This window comes from Colletotrichum godetiae (genome assembly GCF_030913485.1).
Source record: "Colletotrichum godetiae strain CBS 193.32 chromosome Unknown BDP55scaffold_73, whole genome shotgun sequence".
NCBI classification, from domain to species: Eukaryota; Fungi; Ascomycota; class Sordariomycetes; order Glomerellales; family Glomerellaceae; genus Colletotrichum; species Colletotrichum godetiae.
In genome coordinates, this window is record NW_026851321.1 from 37,155 (window position 1) to 55,546 (window position 18,392).

General features: G+C 51.1%; 8 protein-coding genes across 8 annotated transcripts; 4 read left to right on the forward strand and 4 right to left on the reverse strand.

The window, feature by feature from the left end:
* The first annotated feature begins 191 nt into the window (after positions 1–191).
* Positions 192–4,178, forward strand: BDP55DRAFT_682638 (von Willebrand factor type A domain-containing protein). Its single transcript, XM_060576277.1, has one exon. The coding sequence runs from the start codon at positions 477–479 to the stop codon at positions 4,011–4,013; it is 3,537 nt and encodes a 1,178-aa protein (XP_060423204.1). The 5' UTR covers positions 192–476; the 3' UTR covers positions 4,014–4,178.
* BDP55DRAFT_396984 (uncharacterized protein) lies at positions 4,143–5,399 on the reverse strand. Its single transcript, XM_060567247.1, has one exon. It carries the CDS (start codon positions 5,287–5,289, stop codon positions 4,552–4,554), a length of 738 nt encoding a protein of 245 aa, XP_060423205.1. The 5' UTR covers positions 5,290–5,399; the 3' UTR covers positions 4,143–4,551.
* A 728-nt stretch (positions 5,400–6,127) lies between these two features.
* On the forward strand, positions 6,128–8,303 carry BDP55DRAFT_565086 (glycolate oxidase; the record flags this gene model as incomplete). The annotated part of the gene is made up of 8 exons (XM_060570391.1): positions 6,128–6,427; positions 6,484–6,676; positions 6,767–6,875; positions 6,935–7,465; positions 7,532–7,761; positions 7,840–8,021; positions 8,078–8,181; positions 8,237–8,303. The coding sequence occupies 8 exons, from the start codon at positions 6,128–6,130 to the stop codon at positions 8,301–8,303; spliced, it is 1,716 nt and encodes a 571-aa protein (XP_060423206.1).
* Positions 8,304–8,621: 318 nt separating this feature from the next.
* On the reverse strand, positions 8,622–8,936 carry BDP55DRAFT_637803 (uncharacterized protein; the record flags this gene model as incomplete). Its single annotated transcript, XM_060573035.1, has 1 exon — positions 8,622–8,936. One exon carries the CDS (start codon positions 8,934–8,936, stop codon positions 8,622–8,624), a length of 315 nt encoding a protein of 104 aa, XP_060423207.1.
* A 1,229-nt stretch (positions 8,937–10,165) lies between these two features.
* On the forward strand, positions 10,166–12,018 carry BDP55DRAFT_708199 (uncharacterized protein; the record flags this gene model as incomplete). Its single annotated transcript, XM_060578096.1, has 3 exons — positions 10,166–10,448; positions 10,509–11,093; positions 11,148–12,018. Exons 1-3 carry the CDS (start codon positions 10,207–10,209, stop codon positions 12,016–12,018), a joined length of 1,698 nt encoding a protein of 565 aa, XP_060423208.1. The 5' UTR covers positions 10,166–10,206.
* Positions 12,019–12,510: 492 nt separating this feature from the next.
* On the reverse strand, positions 12,511–13,922 carry BDP55DRAFT_698328 (epoxide hydrolase; the record flags this gene model as incomplete). Its single annotated transcript, XM_060577770.1, has 4 exons — positions 12,511–12,603; positions 12,675–12,966; positions 13,026–13,215; positions 13,274–13,922. The coding sequence occupies 4 exons, from the start codon at positions 13,920–13,922 to the stop codon at positions 12,511–12,513; spliced, it is 1,224 nt and encodes a 407-aa protein (XP_060423209.1).
* Positions 13,923–14,984: 1,062 nt separating this feature from the next.
* On the reverse strand, positions 14,985–16,119 carry BDP55DRAFT_397055 (uncharacterized protein). Its single transcript, XM_060567248.1, has 3 exons — positions 15,884–16,119; positions 15,393–15,799; positions 14,985–15,228 (listed from the first exon to the last, which is right to left on the reverse strand). The coding sequence occupies exons 1-3, from the start codon at positions 15,995–15,997 to the stop codon at positions 15,087–15,089; spliced, it is 663 nt and encodes a 220-aa protein (XP_060423210.1). The 5' UTR covers positions 15,998–16,119; the 3' UTR covers positions 14,985–15,086.
* Positions 16,120–17,706: 1,587 nt separating this feature from the next.
* On the forward strand, positions 17,707–18,384 carry BDP55DRAFT_682651 (uncharacterized protein). The gene has a single exon (XM_060576278.1). The coding sequence runs from the start codon at positions 17,782–17,784 to the stop codon at positions 18,277–18,279; it is 498 nt and encodes a 165-aa protein (XP_060423211.1). The 5' UTR covers positions 17,707–17,781; the 3' UTR covers positions 18,280–18,384.
* The last annotated feature ends 8 nt before the right edge of the window (positions 18,385–18,392 follow it).

Below are 18,392 nucleotides of genomic sequence, written 5' to 3' on the forward strand. Positions count from 1 at the left end.
CTCTCAATTGAAAGCGAGCGCTGATTGGCCCTTTTGAGCCAGGGAGCTGTTGCCTGCAATTGCCTGAAGAGGTGCTGTGCGGCTATGCCTCTTTGGCGAGGTACTTTGACAGCGCTAGGTGACGGTAGACGAACGACCGAGAAGGAGCGGCCGCCAACGACCGGTCCTGCCTTTGGTGATGGATGCATATAAGAATCCTCAGGTTCTCAGGTCTGTATCAGTCTCTCCTCTTCTTGCTCCATCTCAACTCTACACCACTTTCATCACCGCCATCTCTCGACGCATATCCATCTGAACATTCCCGGGGCACAACGACAGCCACTAGGGGCATTTCAGACAACAACGCAACGAGCGAGACATCCCAAGCAGCCAGCACAAGACAACCTCAACCTTTTGCACTCTACGGCTAGCTATACCTACTGGTCTCCATCTTCAGCCATACCAATTTTATTCGAACCGACGAGTCTATCTCCAATATGGTCTTCGGTCGACCCCACGCCACTGCCGGACACAACCTGTTTTGTCAGCCCGTCCCGTCTACACACATTCACATCTGCGGTCTTTATTACATCGATCCGCGTCGCTATCTGCAAACCACGCGGCAATATCTTCCCACACTTTCCCAGTCGGTACATGCTCGCATCATTGCATCGACATCTCGGACCACCCTCACCCAGACCTTTATCAACCCTTCACCGACAGAACCCACCCCCGAGCTTCGCTACACCTTCCCCCTCTATGATGGCGTCTCCGTAGTTGCCTTTACCTGCACCATCAACAATGATCGTGTCATTCGCGGCGTAGTCCAGGAGAAGACCGCAGCCCGCAACACATACAACCAGGCCGTTGCCAAGGGCCAGACAGCCGGCCTCCTGGAGCAACTCCCCGACGCAAGCGATGTCTTCACCACTACCATCGGCAACGTCCCAGCTGGCGCCGAGATTGCAATCGATATCGAATACCTTGGCGAGCTGAAGCACGATGCCGAAGTTGACGGCATCAGGTTCACCATTCCCACTTCCGTTGCACCACGATATGGCGCATTCCCCGGCGAGTTGCTGGCCAAGCCCACAAACGTCTCTGCAAAGGACGGAATCCGCATTGTGGTTGATGCCGAGGTGCCAACTGGAAGCGTTATCAAGTCTATTCAGTCACCTTCGCATCCCATTTCTGTTTCTGTCGGCTCAACTTCCACCATGAACGCCAATGCCACCCCATCCCTCCAGCTTGCGAGTGCCACCCTCTCCCTGGGCACTGCTCAACTAGACAATGACTTCATTATCCAGATCATTGCGACAAACACCTCCAACCCTGTTGCTGTCCTTGAGACACACCCCACTATTCCCCATCAGCAAGCCCTCATGGCCACCCTTGTGCCCAAGTTCAAGCTTGCTGCCACCAAGCCCGAAGTCGTCTTCATCTGCGATCGCTCTGGTTCCATGGAGGGTAATAAGATGGAGGATCTCAAAAATGCCCTCAGAATCTTCATGAAGTCTTTGCCTGTCGGTTCCATGTTCAACATCTGTAGTTTCGGTTCAAGGCATGATTTCCTGTTCCCGAAGTCTGTCATGTATGACCAGAGCACCTTGGAAACTGCCATGCGACACATTGATACCTTTTCCGCCAACTACGGAGGCACCCAGATCTACAACCCCATTGAAACGACCTTCAAGCGACGCCACATCGATCTCGACCTTGAGACTTTCGTCCTCACTGACGGTGAGGTTTGGGATCAAGGTCGCCTCTTTGGCATGGTGGATAGAATGACTCAGGAGTCCAAGGGCGCGATTCGTCTCTTCACCCTGGGTGTAGGCAAAGACGTTAGCCACTCTCTCATCGAAGGCCTTGCTCGAGCCGGCAACGGCTTCTCTCAGTCTGTCTCTGAGAATGAGAAGATGTCTGGCAAAGTCGTCCGCATGCTAAAGGGAGCCCTCACTCCTCACGTCAATGACTATACCCTCGAAGTCAAATATGCCGATGCCGAGTCTGAGACGGAGCCTGAAGACGACTTTGATATCATCGAACCCGAGGATGCGGTTCGCGGGAAGACTACCGACATCAAGGAACCTGAGAAACCGATTTCCCTCTTCGATAACAGCGCAGATGATGATGTTGATATGGAAGATGCTCAGCCTCGAGGCGACAACTCTGGTCTAGAGCGGTACTCCCATATTCCGACAGTGAAGCCGCCCAAGATTCTTCAAGCTCCCTTCCAGATCCCGCCTCTCTTCCCTTTTAGCCGTACCAGCGTCTATCTTCTGCTTTCCCCCGACAGAGAGCTGAGATCCAAGACCCCAGAATCCTTGGTTCTGCGTGGCACTTCATCTCAGGGTCCTTTGGAGCTCCGGATCCCCATCACCGTGCTTGATCAGAAGGCCAAGACGATTCATCAGCTCGCTGCTCGCAAGGCTGTCAAGGAACTGGAAGAAGGTTGTGGGTGGATCTATCACGCAAAGGGTAGAGACGGCAACCTTCTCCAAACGCAACATCCCGGCCGCTTCCCCAGCATGGTCGAGCGAGAGGCCGTCCGACTTAGTATCCAGTTCCAGGTTGGGGGCAAGTGGTGCTCCTTCGTTGCGGTTGAGCAGAACAACACTCGAAACATCGAGCAGACTGGTACTGCCAACCCAAAGCAAGCCAAATCTGGAACATCCAAGCCAGATCTGACTCGGCAGAGTCATGCAGTGATGAAAAAAGCTAGGGGAGGAATGGTGTCCAGATCCCAGAAAAGGTCTACAGGCATGGAAGACTTTAGTTCCATGGCTTTTGCTGATCCGCTTGTTCGTGGTAATGTGCTTAACGATTTTGACTTTGATTCCTACTTGAATGAAGACGGATCCAACACTATCCCACAAGGACCAGTCGCATCAGCTTTCGGCATGCCATCCTCAACGGCTTCGTCGAACCTTCATGTCCCATTCACTGGCTCAGGTCTATTCGGCGGATTGGGTTCTTCCAACAGCCAGCAACAGCAACAGCAACAGCGCGCAGCACCTAGGAGCTTCGGCTCCGGCCAGCCCGGCGGATCCTTGTTCGGCCAGCCCACAGCCCATTCCCCGTCGTCTACCTCAGCTGCCGGTGGTCTCTTTGGCTCTCGTTCTCCTAGCACTGGTGCCTTTGGCGCAGCCCCGTCTCCTGCAAGCCACACCGGTGGAGGAATTCAGCTCTTTGGTGGATCTGGCGGAGGCTTGTTTGGTCATCCCGCAGCCCCTACAGCCCCTGCTCCGTCGTCTACTCCAAATGTTGGTGGTCTCTTTGGCTCCTGCTCATTCGGTGCAGCCCCAGCCCGTAAGGAAGCTACAGGATCTCAACTCTTTGGTGGAAATGGGTCTCATGGAGGATTGTTTGGTCAACCCCAGGCTGCCAATTCCATCTCCCCCAAGCCCCAGAGCGGAGGTCTCTTTGGTAGCGCAAGCCCACCTCCCCAGTGGTCTGACGGACAACCTCCCATCGTTCAAGCGGCCGCGCTTGCTCCTCCAACGACCCAGGTTGATGCAGCTTTGCTTGACCAATACCAACGGGAGATGGATGAAGCTACATGCATGTCCATCCATGGAGAGATATCTGACGATGATTGGGAAAATGAAGCTTCCCCGGCTGCAGTCCCTGCTGTCGCTGCGACTGTTGACCTTTCGATGAAGAAGAGGTGCAAAAAGGGCATTAGTTCCCCTTTCGTTGTGCCACCGGGCTTCGGCATCGTGCCACCGCCTCCTGATAAGTTCTCTACCATAGTATCGCTTCAGAACTTTGACGGCAGCTGGGACTCTTCAAAGAAACTCTTCGACATCATTGGCATCACTTTGGAGGTGGTTAAGGAAGCTTTATACCGCCTTGATGTTGATGAAGAGAGAGTTATGTCTACCTCTGTAGTTATTGCTTTCCTGCGTCAGGTTCTCACAAAGGAACGGGACAGTTGGGAGATGCTGGAGGAGAAGGCGGTTACTTGGCTCGAGGGGGAGTTGGGAGAGGAGACGGCTCAAAAGGTTTTGGCTATTGCTGAACGTCTGTTCTAAGGGGTTTGTTTTTTGACTGGACGATGGAATGCTTGAATCGTAATGATGGATACCGGAAGGCGGGACGCTCATGCTTAGGCTGTGAAAGACTAAGTCTGACCAATAATATTCAACTTAAAAGTATCAATGCCTCCGATGAAGTGAATTTGTGATATGATACGCATTTTAGAACAGATAATTCTCCTTGTGTCCATCGACGGTAGTAGATAGCTGCCCTTCTACATTCTACTCTGACCGAAATCATGCTTGTAACGAAAAACTAAAAACAATATTGGGAACTGCGCAGTGACTCCTTCGTATCCGCTTGACCACCTGCCCCGTAGGCCTCATGATAAGGAGAAAGGAAGCAAGACCGAAGTGAGCTCATTGAGTTACTTCACCTCCCTTAGGAAAAACATGCCTAAAAAAGACACTGAACCTCCGTAATGTAACACAGCCTCACTAGCGCTTCGCCAGAACGGCGAGGCCTTTTTTAGACTGAAGAAAAAGAGCCTGGTGATGCCGCGGCTGAGAGTCTACGACCATAAGAGCATGCTTATTAGAGATCAAGCACCATAACCGCCGCCTCGGTCCTCGACTCTCGTCCCACACGGTAATCTTTAAACCAATACCGATGCACTACCTCAAATTCAGATCTCTCGTACGTCTTGCGAGCGGGTTCGTTATCGTAGTCGACGATGAGTGAGATCCGCGCCCCTCCCTTCTTCTGTCCCTGAGCTCGGACTTTTGCTGCGACGTGGGCTTTGGCGTATTCGAGGAGTTTGGTGCCTAGGTGCTTTCCTCGGGCGGTAGGTATTACGAACATGCCGTTTATGACGTATTGCTTTAGAGGGGCGTCTGGTGATGTTTGGTGAGTTGGGCCAAAGTCTACGAGGGTGGGATCCAGGTGGAGGGATGTTGTGAGGGTTTGCGGGTCGAGGGGGCCGTTTATCGTTAGTGTTGCTAGCCATTCTGCGGTGAGAGCGTTGTCTAGGAGCGAATTTTTATCGGTGAGAAATGGTGATGAGGCGGTGGACGTAGCCGAGTCAACGCTTGTGGGAATGCCGGCCGGAGAGGCGTCCTTGTAGATGACTATCGTTGTCGCGAGCGGGTCTGTGAGGCGGGATATCCATTTTTCTGGGGGGTAGACTACTTCGCGGGCGTGGGTTGAGCCGAAGCAGGATGGAGAGAGGAGGAGGGATGAGAGGCGGAAGGATTTGTAGCGGTTGAGGAGGGTTTGGAATTTGGCAGGGTCGGGATGAGATTTTGGAAGGATTAGAGGGGTTGAGGGTTGCATTTTGAGGTCATTGATAGTTTTGAGTTATAAGGTTAAGGTATGACACGTGTGAGGTGAGATGAGATGAGATGAGTGAGATGAGATGAGATGAGTGAGATGAGATGAGATGAGTAAGATTGTGGTGATGAGTCGCGTTGTGTGCAATAATATATCGTGAGATGTTGTGAGAGGTTGTGAGTGAGTCACTGTTGTTGATGGGATTCTGGTTGGCTTATTCACGATGACCTCGGCGTCTCATTGGAGCGGATTTGCGGCAGCTGGACGGATTCTCATCCCAGTTGAAGTCACACAAGTATCGATGCTGTCACGCTCAACTCCTTCTTCAGAACTTGATACATCCCAAAATCCAATATCGCAATATTGTAAATCGTGCAAAGAACGTCTCTGTTCTTCCTCAATACTCAATGGGGACGTCCTGGAGTTGTTGAATTTATTTGTCTGGCCGACTCTCATTCTTACCCATGCGGCTTGCCTCGGCCCAACCCGCGTCCGGTTTCCGAGGCCGGGGAGGGAGATTTCCCGCTTGGTAGCTCCTTGCGTGCGCGCATCAACGTCGCCATCTTGCCACATGAAATCATCAAACAATTGACGAGGTTGACCCGACCTGCAGTTGGTTGTATCATATTCTATGAAATAGTCACTCTCGAGCGTAGTCAACTTGGTTGTCTTTGCCGGGGAACCTGCGCTTGAACTTCGTCAGAGCGCGTTCGTTCTCTTCGGCCCTTCTGTAGCGGATCATATCGTGGCTCATCAACGCAGAGCATGATTAACCATAGTATCACGTGTTCAACCGGTAGTTACTGAGAGATACAACCTTTGGCAGTTACGATTCGAATAAATGGCGTTTCGCGCATTCACGCGCTGTCGCGCTCTGTTGAGTGGTACCGTTAGACGCGCACCATCCCGACCGATCGGTTTAGGAACCAACTCATCGAAAGCCAAGTTCTTCAGATCAATTCACACGGCACCACAACCCAAGAAAATTGGTCCATTCATCCCTCTTCAACTCTTGATTCTCGGTGCAGTCCCGCTCTTTGCGGGGTACCTCATCGGCCGCTCCGGTGCCTCGGGCCCGGAAGCTGAGGGCCCGGGGAAGTTGTCGCATGTAGATTTCGCAAGCCGGAAGCAAATGGTCAAGGTACGGTTAATCCTCCGACTAAGAACCGTGAGGATCTGTACTGAATAGTCATCAAGGCGGCCCAGGAGATCTCCAATGCTCTAGGTGAAGGTGCAGTCAGCTTCGATGAAGATGAGATTGAGCTTCATGGACACTCTGATTGGTCTACTTCCAACTCGAGCGGTCGCGCCGTGGCTATCGTCTATCCGAGGACGACGGAAGATGTCTCGCAGATAGCCAAGATTTGCAACAAGTACAATGTGCCAATGGGTAAGTCCCCTCTTGAATTCCGGTCCCTGCGTATCCTCCTGATCTCGGAACTGTCACCGCCATCATCAGAGTGCTAAGCAGGCCCTCTAGTACCTTTCGGCGCCGGCTCTTCCGTCGAGGGAAGCTTCTCATCACCATACAGCGGAATCTGCATCGACTTTGTGCACATGGACAAGATTATAGCTTTCCACCCTGACGAGTACCTCCCCTCTTTCCTCTACCTTACCACATAGACCATCAGTCCTAATCTTTACCTAGCATGGACGTCGTCGTCCAGCCAGGAGTAAACTGGGTAAATCTCAACAAGGAAATCCAATCCTCAGGCCTCTTCCTCCCGCTAGATCCCTCGCCTACAGCCCTCATCGGCGGCATGGTCTCCACAAACTGCAGCGGCACAAACGCCTTCCGCTACGGCACGATGAAAGACTGGGTTGTCAACTTGACCGTCGTCCTCGCCGATGGGCGCATTATCAAGACCCGCCGACGGCCGCGCAAGAACTCGGCGGGGTACAACCTGACGAGCTTATTCGTCGGCGCCGAGGGCACGTTGGGGATCGTGACGGAGGCGACGGTGAAGCTTGCGGTCGCGCCGGCGGATTCGAGTGTGGCCGTGGTGTCGTTTGGAACAATTGAGGAGGCGGCGAGAGCTGCGACAGGGTTGATAAGGAGCGGGGTGCCACTTGGGGCGCTGGAATTTTTGGATGAGGTGCAGATGAGGGTTATCAATCGGCATGGGAGTGAGGCTGTTCGCAAGACTGCGTGGGATGAGAGTCCAACGTTGTTTCTGAAGTGAGTTATGTTGGGGTTTTTTATGCCCCGAAATAGTTCCCGGTTAGCTGATCTTTTTATGCGCAGGTTCTCGGGGACCACAGACAACATCAAGGGAGATATTGCTAGGGTCAAGGAAATCGTGCACCCGTTCAAGCCGCGCAAGGTCTTCTTCGCCAGAGACAAGCAGGAAGAAGTTGATCTATGGGCCGCGAGAAAGGAAGCTCTCTGGACGATGACGTCGATCAAGCCCGAGGGGTACTCTCTCTGGTCTACAGATGTGGCTGTGCCAATTTCGAGGTTGGCCGAGATCATCAGTAAGTCTTTGGAACTTTTGCAGCTTTTCGAGTACCTTTTTGAGACTGAGGTAGTTCACTAAACAATACGATACTTAGCATTATCCAAGGAAGACTCTGGAAAGCTCGGTCTCTTTGCGAGCGTCATTGGACACGTCGGAGACGGCAACTTTCACCAGGCGGTCATGTATGACCCCAAGAACGAAGAGCAGCGAGCTTCAGTTGCCAAGTGTGTTCATGATATGATGGGCAGAGCTTTGGAGATGGAGGGCACCGTCTCTGTGAGTTTTCTTGTTCCTTGGTAGAAAGATTCGGCCTTGCTGACTTTACCTTGTAGGGAGAACATGCTATCGGTATCGGGAAGAAGGATTGTCTTGTCGATGAGCTCGGCGTTGATGCTATTGATTTCATGAGGACGTTGAAGCAGGCTGTGGACCCGAAGTAAGTCTACTGATAAGCTACACGTTCCTGATGTAGGATACTTACTAGTTGCTAGATGGATTATGAACCCTGGCAAAGTATTTGACCTTCCTATCAATTCGAAAGCCGTTGCTGCATCATAATATCTGTGCTAGCCCGTTTTTATTTAGAAATATGGTAGTCCTAGACCAATCAGAGTTAGATTGTTGGTCGTCAGTCAGAAGATCAATTTGAACTCCCCTGTCGGCAAGATATCCTATTGCGAAAACTAGACCCGGTTCTAATAGCAGCGTTCGCTGCCCGCTTCTCATGCAGTTGGTTCCGTTGGTCGCGACTCATGAGCCACCACCAAGCCTGCAAAAACACGGCTGAAACATGTAGATGCATATGTGCCCCCTTGATCCTGCCAAGAAATCGTTGCGGCAGGTCACAATCAAACAACCAACACAACGTGGGGGCCGTCATGACTTCCACACCTCCATGGCCTCATCGTTATTTTGGCCAGCTGGTGTTTCAACGTCCGTTACCTCCATCTCTGCCTCATCCCTTGCCTCATTCTCTTCCTCGACCCCTTCCTCGACCTTCTTCTCGACCTCTTCATCGACCTCTTCATCAACCTCTGCCTCAGTCTCTGTCACTGCTTCAACTTCTGCCACCGATTCATCCTCTGACACTGATCCAACCTCTGCCACCGGTCCGGCTTCTATCCCTGCTCCAACCTGTGCCACTGCTCCAGCTTCTGTCCTTGCTCCAGACTCTGCCCGTGTCTCTCCCATTGCCCGGGTCTTTGCTAGCCTCGCATTCTTATACCTGTTTCCATCGTTCCTCGACGACTTCACCGTAATAGTAGGATGTCTTCCTATAAAGAGGTCATTCCATCTCTTACTGAGCCCACGGGTGTCCCCTTGGGCGGCAAGCAGTGAAGCAACTTCAAGGCGAATACCTTGATCTCAGGCCGGGTGACGGGGAACCCAAGGTCGGCCTGCGGAATAGCCCAGGCAGCAAGGGACCTCTACTGGGACACGCTGAGTCGTTGACATCCCTGCTTGGTTTCTCTGCATGTCTTCCTACGGGGCACGAGCCGGTGCATGAGTGTGGTGTGGGATACCCCAGTCTTTGGCGGCTGTGCGCAAGGCTTTGCCATTGGACACGTCGTTTCCCGCGTTCTCCATGTCTTATTCCGTTCATGTTGGCATCGCGAATAGTCTGGAAGCTTCAAAAAGGTAGTCCAAATGTTTCTCGTCGCGATGGTTGACGCGTCGGGGCGAAGCTTGGTGATGGTGTTAAGGTTAAAAAAAGATTCGGCTGAAGGCGCGCATGCAGTGATCCCATGTGGCCCGTGGGGGAGTGTCCCTCATGCAGTCTTGGTGTAGCAAGCCACCCTTCTTGGCCTTGTCCAACACAGATTAGGATGGTCACGACACACAAGTTGTGACGAACCAACCTGACTCGAGAAGCTATTGCCTGTCAACAGTCCATGTTTCAAATTCAACGTCTCTACAATGATATTTCTTCTGGAATATTGTATCACTCCATCCAGACTCGTAACAACAAAGGAACCTCAACGGTTCCTCAATCGCGCCGTCACTCTTCGTTCGTTTCTAACCTGCTGCACGTAAACTTGGCCCATCGCTAAGCTAAGATGAGCCAATCCTTGACTAGAACTAAGCACTTATAACCTTATCTTGGTTATCATTCTCCGCCTGTCGTAAGGTAGTGACATTCTGGAATATCCAGGGAACATCATGTCCCTAGTCATGCAGTCATCGCCGCACCAGACCCCCTGCGTCCGGCCGACACATCACTCAAGCCGGGGTCTGCTGCGCTGACCGGCGAACTGCATGGGCTGAACCAACAAACTTCACGTTTTGGGAATCAGGCTCGTGGATTCTCCGTCGGGGATATGAACCCCTTTGCACATCAAACCATTACATCAAGGATGGCAAAGTAGTCAAATTGAGCATCCTTTCCGCGCATTCAAGATGGAATTAGACTCGAGAAACCAGTAGATTTCTCAATATCCCAAGACAAGAGGAGAGTTCAACAATGTTTCCACGACTCACACCACTTCTTCTTTGGACACTTACCGTCCTCTGTGCTGTTACTGCGAGCCCACATGAAGCTCTAGTAGATCTGGTTGTACGGAACAGCCCGGGCAAGACAGCTTCCAACACACTGCTGGCCATCCGTCGATATCTCTCCAACGCGAGGCTCGAGGGAAGAGAAACTAAGTTCAGCAACAACTCTTCACTCGACACTGGATTTGACAATGCAATCCTCTTCAAATAGTCAGTGCTTCCTTTTCAGTCAAGTTACTGGAGACCGTGCACTAACAATACTTCTAATAGTGAGCAAGAGGTAGAGGCTGGTGTCGCCAACGTCACAGCGAATGCCGGCATCGAGGTTGTATGCACCAAGTGCTACATCAAAGGCAAAGCCATCGCTCACCTCACGATTGATGGCACCTTCAATGCTACGAAGGTAGCAACTGATATTGGGAACGAATTTGGAGAGACTTTTGACAATATCACAACATACGCCCAGAACTATGTCTCCGGCGTGGTGGATAACTTGTCCGACGGCCTAGACGCCGATGACTTTGACTTCCCGCCGTTGAACATCACATTTGACCTTGAAGTGCCTTCCTTTCCCGAAGCAAGCCTAGGTTTCGGATTTGAGGACTTGGAGGTCTACATGCAGTTGGACACTACTCTATCCGCTGGCTTGTCGTACACGCTCAACCTTTACACGTCAACTACCCCTCTGGGCACAAAAATTGGAGATGACTTGCTTCTCGGCGTTGTCTTTTCCATCGACCTCATCTTGAGTGTCGAGAGCGAGCTCCAGATGAGTAGCGGCTTCCACCTCCGTATGGATGACGAAGTCGGCTTTGACATTGCCCTCTTTTCTAAGAACGTTTCCAGAGTCAACTTGTGAGTTTCCTCGTCTTCCAAGCTGTCTCTCTATTGCTAACTTAGTGACTATAGCAAGGGTGGCCAGTTCGAATTCCTCCCCGTCATCGTTGAAAGCGCAGGCGTAGAGCTCAAGGCCATCCTCCGCGCAGGATTCAGCGCAGGCATTGAGATCTCGTCCCCCGTCGATAGCAAAGAGATTGAGTTATTCAACAACACCATCGAAGTTCCAGGCGCCTCGGCCGGGATCGAGGTCAGCGTCTTTGCAAATATTGCCGAGTTGAGCACCAATGTCACCGTTCTGTCGACTCCGGACGAGGACGGCTGCATTTTGCGAGCCGTCAACGCGTACCAATTTGCGTTGGGCGCTGCTGCAGGTGCTTCGGTACAGATCGGTGATCGCATTTGGGGTCCGGTGCCCAACACCCAGATTCCGCTATTCTACACCACGCTCGGGGATGTCTGTGCTAGCTCGCGTGTCCCATCCACAACAGTGGCGAGCGTCTCTGCCAGTGCAACGAGTAGAGCGAAGCGTCAAGAGGAGCTTACCACGACGACTCTGAGTAAGAAGGCGACGTATACCGGTATTGAATGCCTGACTACAGGCTTGGTCAACTGCCCGCCGCAGCTCCAGACTCTGCGGAAGTTTGTCGCTACGGAGACATTCATCACAGCCGTCGCATCGGGGGTCGAGGCTGTCTTCCCGGTGGCTACGCAGGCTGTTGTGCAGAACGTCATCAACTTCGGATCGAACGCGCAGTCGTTGATCTCGACGAGTGGTGCCCCGAAATCGTTCACCCCGACTCCGAGTGCATCTGCTACCAGCACCGGCCCTCCTGGAGTCCTCAAGGGTGAGGTTGGCGGTGTTGATAAGAAGATCATTGTCGGTGTCAGCATCGGTGCCGGTGTAGTCGTGTTGGCTATTGCGATTGGTGCTTGCATGTAAGTCTTCCGCAGGCTCCAGCCTCAGTTTGAACTGTCCCCGGGATAAGTTGAAAAGCTGACAATTTTAACTATTGCAGGCTCTGTCAGCGAAAAAGAAGATATTCCCCCGTTTCAAGGACGAACGGCGAAGTGTCTTACATTCAAGACTTCCGTCCGACGGAGTTCCACGACCCCATCAAGAATCAGAAGCAAGCTCAAGTCAATGTAGTCAATGTGTACACAAAGTGAGCAAATACAAGCTAGTGAGCGGTGGCGAGACTATCGGACTTGTGTACAAGTCGTGGAGAAGGTATTCGTTTCGGGATTACACGGGAGAAATATTTAACAGGCCTAAACGACCCCAACGAATGCATGACAGAAGATGATATGAAGTCCTCATCTCCAAGGCGCAATTTGAGAATGTGACTATCATTTCAGGAATACATTTTCCCATAAATTAAGTTTCATGTATCCCATCGAAGGTTCTTTACTACCCTGCATTCTCTAGTCGAGATCAGAGCTTGGAAGTAGCTGTTACAGAAGCCAAGAAATCCTCCACGTCTTGCAGTAACGTCGCCGGCTGCTCAAGTGCCGCGAAGTGTCCGCCCTGGAGAGAAGGTCAGTAAGCTGTTCCATACACCTTAAATTGATACATAGAGTAACTCAGTTGCATCTTACCTTCTCATGCGTACGATAAAGTTTGAGATTGGGGAAGGACTTTTCGGCCCACGCCTTCGGCATGAAACCAATCTCGGCTGGGAAGCACGAGTATCCTAACGGCGTCTCCTTCGAGGTAGGGATAGATGAAGAACCACCGCCTTCACTAGACATGGCCTGTGCCAAGGGACGATACGGGTAGATACTTCTGGGGAACGTATCCGTGTACCAGTAGAGACTCACCAGCTCGAGGATGGTTTCCAGTTGCAGCGGGTAACGTGAATCCACCCACTCCAGGTACTTTTCGCCGATCCTGAGAATTTCCTGTCAGTTCAAGAAGATCAAAACATGGTGAGAGAAGGGGCAACATACCAAGCCAGCAATGACAATGGACTTGCTGACAGAACCAACCCGATGGTTGCTGGCCGGAGACCATGCTCCAGAGCATACGACATTCCAGTCGCCCGCCACTTCAGCATCCTTCCAGTCTGTTCAAGCTCCTGGGGTGTCAAACCATCGGTACCACCAGCAGCATCCTCAGGGCTAGGCATCAACATATTCACTATGTGCATGTTAGTAAAGAAAGCTCGATGTCGTCTTATGTTTTCGATCCCACTCACGGTGAATTGCCTTGCACTCCTTGTAGCCAGACATGATTCTCGCCATGAAACTTCCCACGTCACCGCCTTGAGCAGCATAGCCGTTGCCAAACCCAAGATCAAGCATCAATTGATGGAGAGTGCGCGCGACAGCATCTTGCTTGGTCTCCTTTTCAAGTGGGATGGAGCCAGCAGACAGACCATAGCCGGGCAGTGACGGCACAATGACGTGGTAAGGCAGTGTATCGGGTGTGTACTTGCCAACAAGCAAATCGATCATGGGGAAGAACTCCAAGAAAGAACCGGGCCAGCCGTGCATGAAGATAACTGGCAGCGCATCCTTTTTGTTGGAGAATAAGGCGGCGAAGTGGACGTCCACGGTTCCGAGATCCGCGTCCTCAACCTTTGCTTTGAAGTTCGGAACGGAGTTGATGCGGGCCTCCTGCTTGCGCCAGTCAAACTTCAACCAAGCCTCTTTGGCGTTTGTGAGCCATTTGCGAGATACGCCGAATTGGCCATATTCTTGCTTGTTGTACCATGTCTCCGGCCCGATCTTTGAAAGCTTCAGTAGCTGCTGGAATTCGTCCAAGCTCTGATCCGGTACTTGGAGAGTGAACTTCTCTGGAGCCTTCAACACTCCGCTGGGCAGATTTCCGAATGCTTGGGCCATGGTGATTGAAAAGATAGAAGATGTGTGGTAATTTGTCTTGACTTCCGACAGCAACGAGATGAACAGGTTGACGACATTATAAACTCGAGATGATTGGGACACCCGCACATGAAAGAAGCGGCATTGATAGCATCCCCGCACCGGAATTGGGCAAGGGCTGTGTAAGGTTTCGAGGTTTCGTTCCATCATGAGTGGAACTTTGTCCCATGCGGCATGCAGTTGATCAGCATCCGTCCCGCTTGTTCATCACCATCGGGGCTATCCTTCTCCTGCCATTCGATCGAACGTCCCGAATGCCGCGGAGTCAAGGTGGGGCCAAGGCGACAAGACGGACCGGACGGGTCAGTGTTAGAGTCCGGAAGTGTTAGTCATGAGCTCAGGCTTGCTTAGTTGAGACCTCGCTTGGGCCCTGCAATGAGAGAGCTTACCTGTCTTTTGAGCTGTACGACCAAACAATGTCGTACGTACGTGGGACCGCCTCGGACACGGAAAGGAGCCCGGTTTAGTAATCACCCATCTGGGTAGTTCGGGTCCGAGTTCGATCATTCTCAACACTGCGAGAAATACGTGTTCTACCGGCAGTAGTTACTAGAATAGCCAAACAGAGTGTGTGGAGAAGCTTGGCAAGTAAGAATAATTGGAACGGAGAAGAAAGGCAGCAAGCTATGATTCTACATGTACGGTTAAAACGCGACTCTAAGTAGTTGCCCTGCCATGTGATTTCATCTGATGCTTGCCTAACTTAGTACTGCCTTACATTTGCCCATCAACCTTTTGAGCATTGTGGTTATTGGTTAGTAAATGGAAGAAGTTGAAGCAGTGCCCTCTTCATCTGCAAATTAATGTTAGATGTCGATCTCAATTGGTGAAGGTTTGATGAATGAGCCTGATGTGAAGGACCAAAACAGGATCTTGTAATTGCTGAACAGCAGCGATTTGCTTTCGCCATCATTATGACCATAGCCAAGCGATGAAAAGCCTGTCTGAGATTGTAGAATCAAGTGAAGAGTTTACGATAAAAAACAGGAGCCTATCTTCTGTCTTGCGTGTGCTGGATGCAGAATCTGGTGTTGTAGTCCTGAAGTTATTGGTTGATACAGGCTGCAATGTATACATGCAGCACTACCCTTGGCACACGGAGCTTCCAAAAAGGATCTTGTGTGATTACTGTATAGTCTCCCAATGCGGCGCAGGAGGCTGTGTGCCCGCCCCTAGCCATTCCGCGCTTTCCCAATCAATGATTTCCGCTTGCCAACCATCGGGGTCAGAAATCTTCCTAAAGACAATATTGTTTTGCCCCATGTCCCTGAGACCAAGTCAGAAGCTTCTTCTCAATCGTCATGTTGAACAGGTCAAGGAAGAAGGAAGAACGAAGAGAGGAAATAAGGAAGAAGCGAGAGGACCAGCTCATCGAGAAAAACCACAGACGTCGACGAAAAGATTGGGAAAGACAAACATGTTGCTACTTACTTTGATTTCATTTGGAACTCCTTGATGTACCTAGCTCTTGCTTTCTCTGTCAACTCGGAACGGTAGTGAAAATTGCCGGGCATTCCTGCTTTCACAGCGTCTTCAAGCTTCATGCCCATGTATATCATAACAAAGTATGCCATTTGTAATCCATCTTTCTCGAGGGGGTTGCCCTTTGCACCCCAGGCAACGAGCTGCTGGACCGTATTGAGGTTTTGCGCTTCTCTCTGCGCCCATTCTCCAGTGTATTGGCCGGCAGAGTGTTTTGGATCGATGGTCTTCAGAACAACGTGGTGGCCGTTTATTTCTTTGGTGACATCGTAGACGTCTCCATACCCCCCAGACCCTATCCTGTCCCCTCGGTGGGCGATGGCCTCTGCGACTAGGCCCTCCAAAATTCGGGGATCCTGGGAACATTGTGTGTGTCAGTGTGAATAAGCCTGCACCTTTTGTAGGTATCTAGGATATCAAGCAAGAAATAGTCTGCCTACCTCTAAAGGGACTTGTTCAGTGTCGGATGATTTGTATGGAAAGCTCACATGCCGCGCGTTAATACATTGCAGGCTTAGAAGCGCGATGAGCACGGCGACTCGATGGAAGAACATGATGAGTCTGGACCCCAAGCGAAGTGTCTGCCAAATCAATTGGTTGTTTTGAGACTACATGGACGTATCTGGTGCCTTTATGCGTGAATTAGGTACCTAATTATATATTGGTTTGGCCCAGGCTACTCTGGCTCATACTGTTTCCGAAGTCCAGCTGAGTTGAAACCGTGAATCACGCCAATGCACGGATTCAGCTGCGCCCATGATAGTCCTAAGCCCGATGCAGCAATCCGGTCTGACTACCATGTTCTTAATCCCTTGCATGCAGATACCGGTATTGAGCTGAGTTTTGGCTAGCGTTTCTCGACACCACATTGGTTTAAGAAAAGACGTGTTCATCACCCTTGTACAGCTTCGGCATAAGTTGCTTCATGGCCCAATCAGGCTTGCCTCAAGAAAGTACAAACAACCATCACCTTGACCACAACATGATGGGAAACAAGCCATGTACCGTGGAGAATCGCATGCTGGTAAGTATTAACGCCCTCGCCCCCTACCCCTTCGTAAGCAACCCCGTACTCAACGCCTACGCTTGCTAGACGCCAAAGGTACGGAGCGCAAGACCAAGGTTTCTCTCACTGCTGGCCTAGCGATGGTATCTTCGTGTTGGACCATGACTTGGCACTATAATCTTCGCGACCATAGAGACATGGAGACCTACATTAATTAGTACATCTTCACTCCTAGTTGCAATGCATTCAACTCAAAGTTTGAGAGAGACACTGCTGACTTGAGTTCTTAGGCCAATCACTTCGAGAGGCTTTTGCAGTCATACCTTTCCTGTAGACTCGTGCACATATCGATGGGTTGTTAGAAAGCCAAACCGTCGCATAGCACCTCACCATATCTCCTACGCGTGCCCTCAAGATCTTCTACTCTCAGTGGCTTTATACGGGAATTCAGCCTCTCCCTCAGTTGATAACAAGCATCAAGACATGTGCCACTTGACACAATTGAATACTAAGTAGGTAGGTAGCTCAACCGAAAGAATGTACCCCAGATCAAGTCTTTGTGAAAGAGCGGGTGAGTTCATCCCTCAGCCAGGAATGCGGAAGAGGCGCCAGGTACAACAGTTGGTCGGATACAGCTAGTGTGGTAATGGTCCTTAACAGCTCGACTGGGTGCGTAACTTGAGGGAGTAATGTTCATAATGATGCGGGCGACAAGTGAAAGAGATCTATAGCAAAGGATGCGAAGGAAACTATATGGAATAGGTAATATACGGCAGTACGGCATACGGATTCAATCGGACTTGAAGTTGGACTAGGTATAGGCTTGCACCGTTGTCGATCAATGGAGACGGGGGCCCTGTCGACCCATTTTAGGCAACCTTCTTGAGTTGAAGCAACGACTATACCCGTGCCTAAGCCTGCGGGATCGTGGGATAATCGACAAGTTCGCTCCAAATTTGGTATCAAGCCCCACTTGAATTGGCAAGAGAACTCATTTGTCTCATCCTTTGCGAGGAAGAGATTCCTTTAGTGGGTTTACGATAGGTGTTTTGATTTCGCACATGTAACCAGAACGCCATACACGACTTGGTCAGTAACTCGATACTATGACATCAGACTGTCAAGAATTGAAGGTGCCTAGAAAATCGGAGTTTGTGATTATTTTCTAGTACCTAAGGCAAGGTTGAATATGAGTATAAATCTCCTGTGTGAAAACGACCGACAACTACTAGAAACACATGCACATCACACTCCAATCCACAAACCACACTGAACAACCAAACATCAAAACACTATCATACTATTTTCAAAACATTGCAAAAACCAAACAATATGCATTCCTCCCTCCGCGCCGTCTTCTTTGGGATTTTGGGCATCTCGACATCTGCCTACGCCGAGCATCTCCGAGTCGTCTGGTCATCCGGCGTCTTCGGTGCCATTGGAGGCCCCGGCGGATCCGGCACCAACGGCGGCTACACCGGCTTCGCTATTCTCAACGGCGCCGGTGAGGCTGTCTACGATCAGTCCTACCCCAATGACCACTCTCCCTGTTACAACACCGGTGACGGCCGCACGTTCACCATCGAAGGCGACTGCTGGAATACCGGACGAGTCTTTCACTGCAAGTCGGACTTTGGTGGCGCTCCCAAGACATGCGAAGTCAAGGACAGCAACGGCAACGTTCTTGGCAGCGGAACACAGCAGAAGGATACTCAATTCATTGGTATTGCTATTGGTATCGACGCTACTTGCGTGGTTGAGTTCGACTCTGACGGATCTGGCTGCCCTGTCGATGACGGTCACGGTCCACTTCATGTTACCTCGGGCTAAGGTTTGGCCCGACTGGCTGATCAAAGCTGCATACAATCAGTACACGGTAGTCTGTTGTGTACAGAAAATAGGGAGATTGAAAGAATAGCAGCTGCGAAGCCCCTTCCCGCAGA